A 16,141-nucleotide genomic window follows, 5' to 3' on the forward strand; every position below is an offset into this window, starting at 1 on the left:
TGTTTTCTTTTTGCAGGAGAAAAACCCTACAAATGCACATGGGAAGGATGCACATGGAAGTTTGCTCGGTCTGATGAACTCACAAGACATTTTCGCAAACACACTGGCATCAAACCTTTCCAGTGTCCAGACTGTGACCGCAGCTTCTCCCGCTCTGACCACCTCGCCCTCCACAGGAAACGCCACATGCTAGTCTGAGTGTCTCCGCCTCCTGCCTTGGCGCCCCACCCGCCCGGCTCTCTCGTCCTCCCCCCGATTGTCTAACTCATTTTTTACATGTACATTTTAATTTTGATTCAGCTGGTCTGAATCTCTGAATTTATATCATTCAAACTTCCATATGGTCAGTAGTAGATATTCTAATCCCCCCTTCTCCTTACCACGGGTCAGACCTAAAGAATGTGAACACTTTTTTTTTTTTTTTTTCCGGGGATGCTAAGCAAACCCTTCTTACAGATACGTTTAATGTAATGAGAACAAGGGAACATGTAAACTAACAGAACCAATTGTCGGTTTGTCCATGTATTCCTCTAAAGAAGTAAATGTATTAGAAATACAGTATCCAGCCTGGTAGTCCTTGCCAGAGACATTCATACCTCTGAGCCCCGTGATCACATTTTGTGCTGCGCAGCAGCAGATGGGTGAGCCCCTTCCCGGGTTAGCTAGAAGGGCAGCAAGACTCCGGGCTGGTACAGCCAGCTCTTTCATCATCCTTCAGCAGTCTTGCTTGTCAGCTTGGATTTATCACGTCATCTAAATTAAGTCCCTTACCCTCCTTGGTGCCTGCAGCTAGTAAGGAGGTCTTTGTCACCACTGGAAGATGGGCTAGAGCTGTTGATGTATGTGATTCTCAGTTAAAAGGATGTATTTGCATTGCATGGAGTTGGGGCAGAGGGGCAAACAAGGAAGCCAGCCAGGGCCCTCGGAGGAGATGTTATCGTTCGGCTGGCTGTGCAGGGCGTTCCTAGAGCTTCGGTCTCTGCATGTTCGGCTGTGTTAAGCTGTCCCACAAAGCCAAATACTTATGGGGTCCCCCAGGCACCGGTCTCCTTTTCTAGTGTCCGTAATGGAGATTATCAAGCACAGACAGTAAGGACACCACAAAAATAATTGCCTAGTAATGATTAAAAAAAAATCTTTCGGATAAGGTCTGAATGGCCTTTTACCCAACCTACTTAGAGCTTTATATCACAAACAAGGAAACATAAGCAATTATATCCCCATATCAGATTTCTCACACAGCTTTCATACGGAGGCTGTGTGAACTATAAGGTGCCAAATTGGCTGTCATTTGCATGCATGACACGTATCATGAATAAGCATCTGCTAGTGCTTTGGTCGGTTCATTAAGACCTGAGTGATGCTATTTGTGAATAGTTGTGAAGCACAAAGACCTTTACTTGGGGGACAGATTTCTGAAAAATACAGAAAAATCACAGTTCAGGGATTCATATATGTAGCTCAAAAACTTGCAAACGTTTACCATCGGGGCTGGCAATCTCCTTTCACTATCAAGTGTCCTCCTGTCCGAAGAACGGGCTGAAAATGACTCGTGTTTATGTTGAAGATAAATAGTACCATTATTTGGGGGAAGTTTTTCAAAAGCAGGCTTTTGAGCACCGTAGTCTATATGCCAATAAAAATAATTCATGTGTAGAGATGCTGTTGGTCCTAAATTTGAAGGAATTCGTGGCGGTGGTCAAACGGGGGTGCGTATGACCAAATGGCCCTAAGTAGAGGATGGAGAAGAATGGCATCCAGAAGATGCATCCCAGCCACAGCTCAGGACCCAACACGGCCTCGCCTGGGAGGAATACACTGTTTCTAGCGCATCGGTGAATGAGTGATTCTGGAGGCCTGCGGATTGTGCGGGAAGCCTACTTGGGCGTTGTGTTCATAAAAGTTCGCTGTAAGGACGGTGCACCTGAGAGATCTCACTCAACAGCTCTCTGAACCGACTGAAAGGAAATGTGATTGAGAAGTGAAAAGTAATGTGTTATCTGGCACTTGGGGTTTTTTGTTTTGTTTTGTTTTTTAAGCACTGCAGAATTTGCTTAGAACAATTTGATTAAAACATCCTAATTGGGTTCTTCCTTTCTTTCATTTTTTTTGTTTGTATGTTTGCCACTAAGATACAAATTGAGGGATAAAAAAATGGCTCTTGAATCATTAGTTTTGAGCCTGAGTCCAGTAATAGAAAGTTGCATGGGTTCTGATGAAATTGATTGTGCGCCATGGCATATAAAAATTCTGTTCAGAAGTGCAAGCAAGACCCTGCAGAGACTATTACATGATTATTTAGCTTGCTTCAATTATGTTAACAGTTCATTAACAAAGTTCCTTTTTAACTTGGGGGGGGAAGCAACCCAGAGAAGCCATTCTCTGTTCCCATGCTAGGCTACATACTTGACCAATCGGCTCTTTCCAAATTTTACTTTTTTATATATATTTGTATTTTACTAAGATAGTTGAGAAATTTAGTCTCTTAGTCATTTCTAGCTGTAATTGAGGGAGGCCTCAAACAAGATGAGATGCCCTTCGAATGTGTGGTTTTCATGATGTGCCACGCTTCTATCCATGGTGATTTTAACTGCAATATTTACGTGGGTGAGAATGATTTGTAAACGTGGAGTTAGTGTTGTATAAATTGTTAGAGAATTTCTTCAGTTATTATCCAAGTGTCATCTTGAGGAAGAAGTCAGGAAGATTCCATCTGAACGTGTCATGTTTTCGAGTTGTAAAATGTGAACCTGCATCAGAAATGGGCATTAACGTTCTGAGTGGCCTGGTCTGGGGAAGGGGCTGGCACCGCAGAGCTACGTTCATCTGAGGAAATGCTAAACATGCAGAAATTTCAAGAGCCTGGGGACAGATCTACAGGGGAACTACATATGTATATTTTCTTACGCCCATCTGCACTATCAGTGTTGCACTAATGTGGGGTTTGAAAGAGTGTTGCCGATACTGTATATGTCTGCACATCATTCCTGGTGAGATTGTTGTAAAGACAATCTCAGAGACCTAAAGTTTTACAGTAAATCCGCTGGTTTGAAAATACAGTCATCTTGAAGGAGTTTCTTTCATACATGAAGTTGCTCAGCGTGGTATTTATTCTCTTCTTGGTCAAGGATAATAATTTCTAAATGATTGCAAATTTACTTCAGAAATAATACATTTACAAAGCCATTTTCCATGCATTAAACGAGGGCTACAATATTATGTTTTACAAATACTAGCACTTTTTTTTCGCTGTTATGTACTTAGTGTTAGAGGGTCAAAATAATCTTTCTGCTTAGCATCTCTTAACCCATCCCTGCAAGTATAGCAGGATTATTACATTGACAGTACTTTAATACTTGTATAAACTATGCAGAAATTTTTAATAAAGTGTAATATATTTTATAAGCTAATAAGACTGAATGGGTAAAGGTTTTTAGCATGCATTAGTATACTTGCAAATACTGAAACATTTTGGTAATCTTTCTTACTAAAGATGTGAATGTTTAATGTACCTTCTCTGTTTCTACTCTGTAGTCCAATGGGAATTCAGTAATGACATTTTGTCATGTCAAACTGTGAACATGAATTTGTACTGTACAGCCCTCATATACTATATACAGTATGCAATATATGTATTATATACTTGTTAATAAAACCATCAGACTATTAAGTGTGATCATGTGATTACTAGATATGCAGGGATCGCAAGGAACAAAGCTTGACGACATAACACGGAAGAGACCCTACTTAGAAATTTCCAAGTAAATCACTCTGATGTGGCAACCATTGTTGATGGAGGCAAAGGAAAATAGAGTAACTGAAAGATGCACTAAAGAAAATGAACTCGGCCCTAAAGCGGATTCCCCTGTTTTCTGATAATGGCCAATAGGAAATCCAAGCACAAACTATAAACCTGCAGACAACCCAGCACATAGCTGCAAACTCACCTAATGCATGTCTTGGAGTGGCCATTTGTTGTTTGTGACATTTACCTACTTCCCCCCAAATCTCAGTGCTTTGTATTAAAAGGTGCATGTTAAATACTTCATTTTTAAAATAAAAGCTCAGGATTCTTTGGGAGTTGAGGAATCAGGCATGAGGCAACAAATGCACTAAAGTAAATATTTCTGAACAAACATTTTTGGGTAAGCTGTGTCTGCAAGCACTGCCCAGCCCACAGTCACAAGAATAAGGAGTTTCCAATGAGGATTTAGAGTTCTTTCGTTCAGAGCGGAATGTAATCTACCTCCCCCACTCCCCCTAAAGATACTGGCTTGTTAGATCTCAAGCAGCTTCCAGCCCAGACTGCATTGTAACAAGTCGTGAAATAATGTCTGGCTGGCACTTAATCACATGACTCGCCTTCACAGGTTGGAGAGAGGAAAGTGGTTGGGAGGAGGTTGAATTCAGCCTTCTCCAGGAAACTGCTTTTATCCTGAGATAGGGGACTGCAAGCTTGAAAAGATACTGCATGGAACTGCTAGCATCCTAGTGGAATATTGGCTTGGACTAGTCTAGATGGCTGGCTGTAATGCTGCCATGCCTGATACTGCAGATATGGGTGAGACGACACTTGCTGAGCTCCGAAGGAGCCCCACCCCAGGAGACAGTATGTTAAAGCCGGATTCTGCCGAGATGCACAGTGAGGATGGGCAAATGCAGATTTTATGAGGAGTCTGTGAGGAACAGCTGAACAACGCAAGGATGTTCACTGCACACACGTGCTCACTCACAGTCATTGCCCAATATTTTAGACGCTGTAGGGTTGAAGGAGAAGGGATTGGGAGCCTTACCCGAGCATGTTATCAGTCCTAGTGTGCGCGAGAGGGAAACAGGGGCTCTGCTCAGGAGAGAACAGGTTGAGATGACAGTGAGAACATGCAGATGTGTGAGTTAGACTATTAAAGACCAGAGTGACCTGTGTGTATGTCTGCAGCACAAAACTCAGCAATAAATTGCCCTTCAAGGGTACATTCATTTTCACATAGAAACCGAACCTGTTACCGTTTCCTGTCATCTGAGGTGGCCACGGTCATGATGGGTAGCAATGGTGCTGTAGTGCTTAGCTGTCTTCAGCTTAATTTGAGACCATTTTGTTAGATTGTATTGTGACAGCTGTCATATCAGCGTGCATTAAAAAAAACTTACTGAAATTGGTGAATTTTTGTGTGGCCATTTTCATATTGAAGATGGAAGAAAATGCACAACATTTTCAGCATATTGTGCTTTATTATTTCAAAGGTAAAAATGCAACTGAAATGCAATAAAAGATCTTTGCAGTGTGTGGAGAAGGTGCTGTGACTAATCAAACATGTCAAAAGTGGTTCGCAAAGTTTCGTGCTGGAGATTTCTCACTGGATGAAGCCCCGTGGTTGGGTAGACCAGTTGAAGTTGATAGCGAGCAAATCAAGACATTAATTAAGAACAATCAATGTTATACTATGTGGGAGTTAGCTGGCATATTCAAAATATCATCAGTAAAGTTATTGGTGAAAATGAAAATTGTCTCTTTTAGTTTATGGAAAAAATAAGAAAGAGAGAGAGCACTCCAAATTGGAAAGGTACACATTGTAAGTCAGAATTCTTTTTAAACTTAGTACTTGGGCGATGGGGGGCTGTGGTTCTCACCAAATCTAGACAGACATGTCGATGGCTTTGAGTGCTTCTGCACGTGACCTCTCTGAGCATCCTGAGTGGTCCGGGGGAAGGACAGAAGACCACAGCTGCATCTTCAGGCTCTTCGACCATAACACATTTGCTGTTTCTTCCTCCTGTTGAGACTCAGTGCGTTAGTGTTCTCCAGAGAAACAGAACCAGTATTCATTCCCCTGCCCCAGCTCCGGCCTCTGAGACCCTCGCAGAAGTCCCCTCACTTGCTTACGTCAGACATCCTGCGCCACAGCAGCCGCCAGCACCACCCTTCCAAAACAAAGGTCTGGTCACACGTGGCTGCCACACCTTTTAAAATTAAAACCCTTCCATGGACCTCAGTGGCGCCCGAACTGGTTCTTCTTAACTCAGCCCTGCCCCTTCTAAAGCCTCATCGATTGTCATTAATTGAGCACTTATACTGTATGCTCAGCACTCTTCTGTACACTTGAGGGTATTAATTAGTTTAGTCCTCAACACTGTAAGGCATGTAGCTATTAGCATCCTCTTCATACAGAAGGAAATTGAAGCACAGACAGGGTAAGTGACTTGCCCAAGGTCACAAAGATGGGAAGTAGATGAGCCAGGTTCAAATTCAGGCTGTCTCACTCTGGAGCCTGCTCTCTTAACTGTGACACAGGCTTCTTTTCTGAGGGACCTGCAGGTTATTTTAGCCCCTCCTGTCACCATTCAGCCCACATGCACTAGCCTCTCTCTGCTCACACGGGGCCGTCTTCTGAGACGCCCTGCCCACCACCCCGGGCCCCACTCATCCCTTCCCTAACCAGAAAAATGCTGCGGATTATTCAGTGATTGCACAGCCAGAACTCTCCAAGGGCTGAAAGAGGGGAGAAATTTGCCGATTTCCATAAATGAAGCTTCGTGCCTTTTTTAAAATGTCAGGTCTATGGAGGTATAATTCACATAAAAATCTGTGTGTGTGTGCATTTACCAATGAGTTTAACAGACACATACACACATGTAGTCACCACAACTGAGACCCAGGACAATTTCATCCTCCCCAAACTCCCTCAGGCCTCTTCGCAGTCGGTCTCCACCTCCAGGCCTGTTCCCTTCCCCTGCACTCCTGCCCTTTTCAGGATGGATGGAGCCTTTCTTCTATCACTGGGTGTTGTGTGTTCACCCACGTTGTTACGTGCAGCAGTAGTTTGTTCCTCTTCATTTTTCAATATGGATACACCGCAGTAGGCTTATACGTTCTCCATTTGAAGTCTATTTGGGTATTTTCTAATTTGAGGCCACTAAGAATAAAGCTGCTACAAATATTCACATACAGGTTTTTGCGTGAACATAAATTTTCACTTCTCTTGGACAATTGCTTAAGAAAAGGATTCCTGGATGGTGGGTAAGTGAATGTTCGCGCGATACCAAACTGCCAGGCTGTTTTCCAGAGTCGCTGTGCCATTGTCATGAGCACCAGCAGCAATGTGTCAGTGTTCCAAGGCGCCCCACAGCCTCGCCGACACTTGGTATTGACCGGTGTTTCGTTCTGTTTTATCCACCCTAATACGTAAGTGGAGCACTACCTCATCGTGGTTTTAATTTGTATTTGTCTTGTGGCTTACGATGAGCATCTTATCACGTGCTTGTTTGCTACCCACATCTCCTCTTTGGTGGAGGGTCTGGTCAAGTCTTTGGTGCATTTTTTATTAGGTTGTTCATTTGCATATTGAGTTTTGATCAATCTCTATATATTCTGGATATGGGTCCTGTTTTGCGAATATTTTCTCCCAATCTGAAGGTTGTCTTTTCATTCTCTTAACAGTGTCTTTTGAGTAACAGATGTTTTTAATTTTGATAAAGTTTAATTTATCAGGTGTTTTTTTTTAATGGATCGTGCTTTTTGTGTTCTATCTAAAAAGCCTTTACCAAATCCAGGATCACCAAGATTTTCCCCTATTTTTTTCTCCTAGAAGTTTTATAGCTTTAGGTTTCACATGTGGTCCTGCGGGCTGTCCCTGCCGCGTTTAATCAATGTGAGCGAAGGCAGTGCTGCTCCCCACCACCAAGCACAGTGGTGAGACAATGTGGGGCGGGACCCTGTGGTCGAGGCCGGCCCGGCACTAACCACGAAGAGGCAGCCTCCTCTTCCCCTTCCAGCTAGAGAGTTGGAGGAGGACTATGAGAAGAGGGAGCAGGAGAAAGAGGCCATTTAAAGCTAAGGATGACGATCCAGACTCATCTCTGAGTGGCCCAAGCATTAAAACTGACCAAAAGCAACATAGCAAAGAAAGATTTGAGAGCTGAACTGCAGTGTGGAATTGCAGCCAGGTTTCAGACGGGCCTCTCAGTCCTGCACGGTGGGGCAGCCCAGAGCATCACTGCAGAGGTTCGAAAGGTAAATTAATATTCAAACCACAGCCCACAAAAGTGGGCCAGGATGTGTGTTCTAAATCTAAATGGGTTGACTGCCTGCTAAAATAGAAGACTTAAAGAGGAACCAAAGTCTCGTAACACACCACACAGCATTTCTAAGATATAATCCAAAACTACTTGGCACAGCAAGAACCAGGAAAATCTCATCTTGCATTAGAAAATAAATCAGCAGATGCTAGTGCCCAGAGACAGAAGTGCTGGAACTATCTGATGAAGATTTTAAAGGAACAGTCATAAAAATTCTAAAGGTAATTAACAACATTCTTGAAACAAATAAGAAACTAGAATATCTCAGCAAAGAAATTGAAGATATATACTAAAAAGTCAAATGGAAATTTAGAAGGGAAAAATACAATATCCAAAACAAAAGTACTCACTGAATGGGTCGATAACGAAGCACAGATTGCAGAGGAGTCAGTAAACTAGAAGATAGATCAATAAAAAGTATACAATCAGAGCAACACAGAGAAAACAGAAAAAAATGAACACAGCCTCAGGGGGTGGGGGAAAATAACCACAGATCTAACACTGATGTTACTGAAGTCCCAAAAGGGAAAAGAAAGTGTGGGCCTTAAAAAATATTTGAAGAAATAATGTCTAAAACTTTCCTAATTTGTTGAAAGACAAAACAAACAAACAAACAAACAAACAAACAAACAAACCCTACAGATTCAAGTAGCTGACTGAGTCCCGGAAACAATAAACTGAAAGGAACCCCAGAAATGATAAACTGAAAGACACATCATAATCAAACTGCTAGAGATGAAGGACAAAAAAATGTAGGGTGAGAACATAGCACGCATGAACCACGGTGTTGAACTTTTACACTGGCAACTCTGTGGATCTTAAATACTAGACTTGTATTCATTTTACAAAAATATTTAATAACATATTATAGTTTATATAATATTTTTAAATATTTTATTTATTTATTTATTTATTTATTTATTTATTTATTTATTTTCGAGAGGGAAGGAGGGGAAACAGAGAGAGAGAGAGAGAGAGAGAGAGAGAGAGAGAGAAACATCAATGTGCAGTTGCTGGGGGTCATGGCCTGCAACCCGGGCATGTACCCTGGCTCGGAATCGAACCTGGGACACTTTGGTTCCCAGCCCGCGCTCAATCCACTGAGCTATGCCAGCCAGGGCAGTTTATATAATATTAATTTTATATATTTTATATTTTATAAAAACATTTAATAATATCTCCAAAAATTAAATAAAACTTCTCAGCTTCTCCCTCTGTCCCGTCCTGTTTTTCTCACTCATGCAAGACTCATTCTGTATCACAGGTGCTGTTCCCCACTGAACCACCTGCAAGCCCACTTCTGTCTTGGAGAGCATCTCCAAGGAGCCCAATCTAGACAGGTGACAATTGGCCTAGTGGCAGAAAGAAGCATAGGCCCTCTGTCTCCTCTTTCAGAGGGTGGCATGGTGAGACAATCAATGGTAAGCTTGCTGGCAGACCTTGCTAAATGTACTCTCATTTTATAGCTTTGATTTTTTAATTGTAGATTTTTAAATGTATGATGTGGTGTTCATTTGTTGTGTTCTTGCCCCTGGTGCCACAACCGTCTGGAGCAGGCTTGCTGCCTGCTCGTCCCTCCTTATTTCCATTATATTCTCTAGTTTCTGTGATAGAGGAATATGATGGGTTTGTTAAAATTTTTAAAGTATGTTTATTGATTTTTTAAAAGATTTTGTTTACTTATTTTTAGAGAGGGGGAAAGACAGGAAGAGAAATATCTATGAGTGAGAGATATATTGATCGGTTGCCTCTTGTGCACTGAGGACCTGGCCCACAGCCCAGGCATGTGCCTTGACTGGGAATCACACCAATGATCTTTGGGTTTACAGGCCAGCACCCAGTCCACTGAGCCATATCGGACAGGGCTGTTTATTGACTTTTTAGAGAGAGAGAAGCATCAGTTAGTTGCCTCCTGTATGTGCCCTGACCGGGAATTGAACCCTCACTCTTTTGGTGTACGGGATAACGCTCTAACCAGCTAAGCCATACCGGTCAGGGAGAACACTATTGGTTTTGTAAGATAATCTTGAATCTGACAAAAAGGATGAACTACTTTATTAGTTCTATTACTTTGCCTGATGATGCTATTGAGCTATTTTTTATGAGGATATTTATAGTTCCTGTAATAATAATTATTTGATTTTTCCTTTCAATCCTCATGTCTCTTATGCTTTTCCCCTGTCTTATGGTATTGGCTAAATTCTGCAGTCTCATGTTAAGCATTCATGGTATCCTTGCCTTATTATGATCTTCATGGAAACGTATCAAAAGTTTATTTAATAAATATGAATTCTGCTATGGGATTTTTTGTATACTAGCTTTTTGGAGTGAAAGAGGTTCCTTTCTTTTTCTAGTTTCTGAGTGTTATTATTGTAAACATGTGTTAAACCTTAACAAACATTCTTTATCTATTCAGACATTGTTATGGCCTTTCTCCTTTAGACCATTAATATGGTAAATTACAGCGATAGATTTTTAAAATGTGGAGCCATCTCTTATATAAAGCCTGCTTGTGCATGGGTTATATAACTATGTGTATGTTAATGAAATGTAAAATTTGTTCAGTTGATGTTTTATTTAGGATTCTATATCTATGACAGTAAGTGAGACGAACTTATAATTTAATTGCCTGAGCAAGTTTTCACTAGCTTCCCACACTGCATGGGAATAAATGAAGACCAAGACTTCCGGCCAAGATGGAGGCACAGGTAGACACACTGTGCCTCCTCACACAACTAAAATAAGGACAACAAAAATTTAAAAACATAAAACAACCAGTACTGACAGAAAATTGAACTGTATGGAAGTCTAACAACCAAGGAGTTAAAGCAGACACATTCATCCAGACCGGTAGGAGGGGCGGAGCTGGGTGGCCGGGCGGCCGGGCAGAGAGGGGTTGCGAGAAAGCGGTGGCTGGCGGACCCAGCGAGGAGCTTTGGTGGAAGGACCCAGTGAGGCGGCAGATTGTGGAGGGGTGCGGCACACAAGGCAGCTGGCAGACCGGGTGGTCCCACATTCATGCGTAGATAAACCAGGTGAAACTGGGGAGCAAGACAGACCCTGTAACCCAGGGTCCCAGCACAGGGAAATAAAGCCTCAAAACACCAATTGAAAACACCTGTGGGGGTTGAGGTGCCGGGAGAGATTCCCAGCCTCACAGGAGAGTTCACTGGAGAGACCCACAGGGTCCTAGAATGTACACAAGCCCACCCACCTGGGAATCAGCACTAGAAGGGACCAGTTTGCTTGGGGGAAGCGGTAGAAGAAACTGAAATCCAGCAGAGAGCAGAGAAAGCACCCTTGTTCCCTCTTGGACCCCTCCCCCACATACAGCATCACAACCCAGCAACTGGGTTGCCCCGCCCTGGTGAACACCTAAGACTCCGCCCCTCACTACATATCAGGTGCATCAAGACAAAAAAAAAAAATGGCCCAAATGAAAGAACATATCTAAGTTCCAGAACAAATACAACTAAGTGACGAAGAGATAGCCAACCTATCAGATGCACAGTTCAAAACACTAGTAATCAGGATGCTCACAGAATTGGTTGAATTTGGTCACAAATTAGATGAAAAAATGAAGGCTGTGCTAAGTGAAATAAAGGGAAATGTACAGGGAACCAATAGTGATGGGAAGGAAATTGGGACTCAAATCAATGGAGTGGACCAGAAGGAAGAAAGAAACGTCCGATCAGAAAAGAATGAAGAAATAAGAATTCAAAAAAAATGAGGCGAGGCTTGGGAACCTCCAGGACATCTTTAAACGTTCCAACATCCGAATTATAGGGGTGCCAGGAGAAGAAGAGGAAGAGCAACAAGTGGAAAAGTTATTTGAACAAATAATAAAAGAGAACTTCCCCAATCTTGCAAAGGAAATAGACTTCCAGGAAGTCCAGGAAGCTCAGAGAGTCCCAAAGATGTTGGACCCAAGGAGGAACACACCAAGCCTCATCATAATTACATTAGCCAAGATTAAAGATAAGGAGAGAGTCTTAAAAGCAGCAAGACAAAAGGAGACAGTTACCTGCAAAGGAGTACCCATCAGACTGTCAGCTGATTTCTCAAAAGAGACCTTATAGGCAAGAAGGGGCTGGAAAGAAGTATTCCAAGTCATGAAAGGCAAGGACCTATATCTAAGATTGCTCTATCCAGCAAAGCTTTCATTTAGAATGGAAGGGCAGATAAAGTGCTTCTCAGATAAGGTCAAGTTAAAGGAGTTCATCATCACCAAACCCTTATTATATGAAATGTTAAAGGGACTTATCTAAGAAGAAGATAAAAAACATATGCAGTAAAATGACATCAAACTCACAATTATTAACAACCACACCTAAAACAAAAACAAAAATAAACTAAGCAAACAACTAGAACAGGAACAGAACCACAGAAATGGAGATCACATGGAGGGTTAGCAACAGGGAATTGGGAGGAGGAGAAAGGGGGAAAAGGCACAGAGAATAAGTAGCATAGATGGTAGGTAGAAAATAGACAGGGGAAGGGCAAGAATAGTATGGGAAATGTAGGAGCTAAAGAACTTATAAGTATGACACATGGACGTGAACTAAAGGGGGGGAATGTGGGTGGGAGGGGGTGTGCAGGGTGGAGGGGAGTGAAGGGGGGAAATGGGACAACTGTAATAGCATAATCAATAAAATGTATTTTCAAAAAAAAGAAAGAAAGAAATGAAGGCCGAAAGAAAGAGAACAAGCAAAGGCTACTTATCCAGGACCTCCTAGAGGTAGAGGGTCAGCCACCACCACTTGCTTTTTGGCAGAGACTCAAAGAAGGACAGAAGAGAAAAACAGAAGAGTGGATTTTTTTTTTTGAAAGGAAGGGCTTCAAGTATATCCCAATTGGAGGCTGTTGGCATGGGGAAGCTGTAGGCAATCTCACTAGACGCAGGGCGTCCTGCATGATCGGTTAGGGGGTGTGTATTTGGTATGGTCTCGAGATGAACCTAGGTTAGACCTGCAGACCAGTTGGTTCTAAGCTGGAAGTGGAAACAAAAATTAGGGAGTTGTCAGTTATTAATCAATCCCTAGTTATTTGGGCCCAGTGGTTATAGAAATCCTGGTTTGGCTTCCTGTACTGTTTGTTAGAGATGTTAGTCTGACTTCGTACAAGTCGGACTTGCAAATGGTAGGTTGGCTTCCTGGGCTGGTTACTGTAGATAATGGGTTAGTTTCCTGGGATGATTACTGTACATTGTGGGTCAGAGTTCTATTTTCACACATGATCTGGCCATGATCTATTTGTATATTTAGTCTCTCAACTGAGTTGTGCAACTTTCCCTCTTTTAAAATATTCTGGAACAACTTGTGAAAGATATTCTTGAAAGTCTGGCAAAATTCCTCTGAGAAACTGCCTGGGCCAAGTCCTTTTAAAAAATGTAGAAGATTTGGGAGCACATCTGGGTACTAGTGTAAACCCCAAGAACTGGGAAATCTGTGCTTACAATCCTCGGTGCCATCTTATATTTTCGGTGGTGGAAAGGTTTCTTTCAAAAGAGGGACAAACCTTATGTTACTGAGGAATTCCTAGAGCCACTTTGTAGTGAAGGCTGCTTTGGTGTCCACTGGAGTTCACTATCGCACCCACGGACCTGCCATGCATGTACTGAACATTCTTGATTTTTATTTTTTAACCTGAATTACATAGTAGTATTTTCTTCAGTTTACAGATATCTGAGACTGTGAATAGACCAATGGAATGGACTACATCAGACAGAAATACATCCTTGTATGTATGTGCCCTTGGTGTGTAGGTTATGGGTATTACTACACAAGAACATGTGAAAAGCTGTTTAGGAAATGATTTGAAAAGAACTGGATCACTATGTAGAGGAAAATAAGCTGGATTTTCTGCCTTATATCATATACAAAAATGAATGTCTGACGTTAAAAAAACCCTGAAAATAATATAGAAAACCCTTATTATGAGCTCTGGGTTAGGAAAGATTCCTTCAGCTAGACTGAAAACGTATAAACCAGATGTCAAAATTTTGATGGACTTTATTGCACCACAATTAATTTTTTTCAGCAGACTAAGTCAGCAATAGTTAACAGAATGGGAGAAAATATTTCCAATATCCATATGAGAACTGTACAAAGAATACATGTAAATCAATAATGATAGATCTCAAAGAGCAAGAGACAACAATAATTTGGCATGCCATTTATATAAATTTGATGCACACAGCCATACAGAACAAAGGGCATGTTTTATAGGAATACATGCGTATGTAAAGTCACAACTTAAAATGTGTATCAATGGAAGTAGAAGAAAAAGTAAAGACTGAGGAAGAAGGAAAAAAAAGAAAAAAAGAAAACATACCTCAGCTCAGAACATAAGATCATCATTAGTCCGTATATAATTAACTCAAGTCTGAGGAAACAACTAGACGACAAAACAGTTATAAAATGTCTAGTCTAGTAACCCACACACCAGCCGTGCGGCTGTCAGCTACCCTCCCCCACCGCTACCTTCGCAACTCAAAAATCCAGCCTAGGTTTGTCGCACATACTCCACCTCCCCCCCCCCAAAAAAAACAGAAGCCTTCAACCTTTGATAATCAGAATTGTTTATTAAAAATAAAATGGTAAGCAATCAACGGAACTCAACATTTGAAATGGCTAATATTTTCCAAGGACTCTCTTTCCTGATTAAGAATGGAGTGAAACAATGGGTTGCATTTGAGCTTTTAATTAGATCACATTTAATATAGTTTTAATTTTGCCTGCCAGGCATTGCAAAACTCACTGCTGCTGATTTTACAAGAATTGAATACACGGGAAGACGAGTTGGCTGGGATTAAATTGGAGATTATCTTGGTAAGTGAGAATGACAGAAAAATCAAGGAGAGACATAACCTTATGGGAAGGGCTGGGGGTGGGGGGAGAGGCGGCTGTGCAGGAAATGGGTCTTAGAAATGCAGTGCAATCAAGCAAGGGTGGGTACAGGCTTTGTGGGGCTTCAAGCTTACCCATTTGAGAGACAGAAAGTGACTTCTAAGAAAAACAATACTAAAAAAAGAACACAGAATTAGCTATGATTGTGAATATTTCAAGTGAGAAAAAGAATCCCAGTAAACGATACAATGTCCAAGCAAATAGATGCTATTGCAAGCGACCCTCTGGGGCAGATGGTCAAAACGGCCTGACAAAAATCTGAGCTTGCTACAGCAGCAAAGTCCAGCCTGCTCAGGTGCTCTCTCCTCTCCGAGACAATCCATTATACAAACACAGGCAGCCTAAAAAAAAATAAATAAAAGCTGACAGATGTTAAACATTATAAAATTTATAAATATAATGTCTCTTAAACTGCCTGACCATCTCTACAACTCTCGTTTTCTGAATTTTGGGGGTGGGGGGCGCATAGTCTTTGGTGGCCTCTTTCTATGACAACAATTTCATAATTTTTTAGTAGAAGGACAAGTAAATCTTCCTCTAGTATGGATGATTAAAATTTGTTTTTTATTACTAACAATTGGATATTAAAACATGTGACTGCATGCGCAGCTGTACTCACGTTTGAAGGACTGCTATAGGTTTTTGCCCTATAAATAGAGAAATTCTGAACAAAAATCTATTTCAAGTGGTTCCATCGAAAGAGAAAGACATACAAGCTTCACTTAGCATTGCATTTGTTGCATTACAGAGGAGGTTGTTGACAGGACAGAGCTTCCGCCTGGAGCAGGTGTCGGTGAGAACTCTGCCTATGACTTGACATGCCCGGTGACGGGCAGAGTTTTCTGTGGATTAGCTTCTGACCCTGCACATCTCAAACCTAACTTCTCTTCCTCTGGCACATCTGGACCCAATGCCACAGGACACACAACCTCTGACCCTACAGCTTCTCGTTTCCATGCAGGCTGAGCCAGCGAGCGTGTGATGAAAGTGTTCCTGGACGATGCTCCCACCTTGGGAGGGGCTGATGATAACGCCGCAGAGAAGTGATGTGAAGACCTGACTGTGCCCTACTGAGCCCAAGCGAAGTGAAACTGCCCAGTGAATATCCCTTTAGGGGAACCCCGAAAGTGTTCGAAGCCACTCCAGTCGCATTAACACAA

General features: G+C 41.8%; 1 protein-coding gene across 2 annotated transcripts in view; it reads left to right on the forward strand.

Moving 5' to 3' along the window:
• Positions 1-3,670, forward strand: part of KLF3 (Kruppel like factor 3) — a 33,853-nt gene extending 30,183 nt beyond the window's left edge. For both annotated transcript variants that reach the window (XM_045834707.1, XM_045834709.1), the window contains exon 6: positions 17-3,670. In XM_045834707.1, coding sequence (XP_045690663.1) covers positions 17-198 — 182 coding nt within the window. In that variant the 3' untranslated portion in view covers positions 199-3,670. The remainder of the gene's footprint in view (positions 1-16) is intronic.
• Positions 3,671-16,141: the final 12,471 nt, after the last annotated feature.

This window comes from Phyllostomus hastatus, unplaced genomic scaffold, assembly GCF_019186645.2.
Source record: "Phyllostomus hastatus isolate PE091 unplaced genomic scaffold, TTU_PhHast_1.1 phas_contig_196, whole genome shotgun sequence".
Taxonomy (NCBI): Eukaryota; Metazoa; Chordata; class Mammalia; order Chiroptera; family Phyllostomidae; genus Phyllostomus; species Phyllostomus hastatus.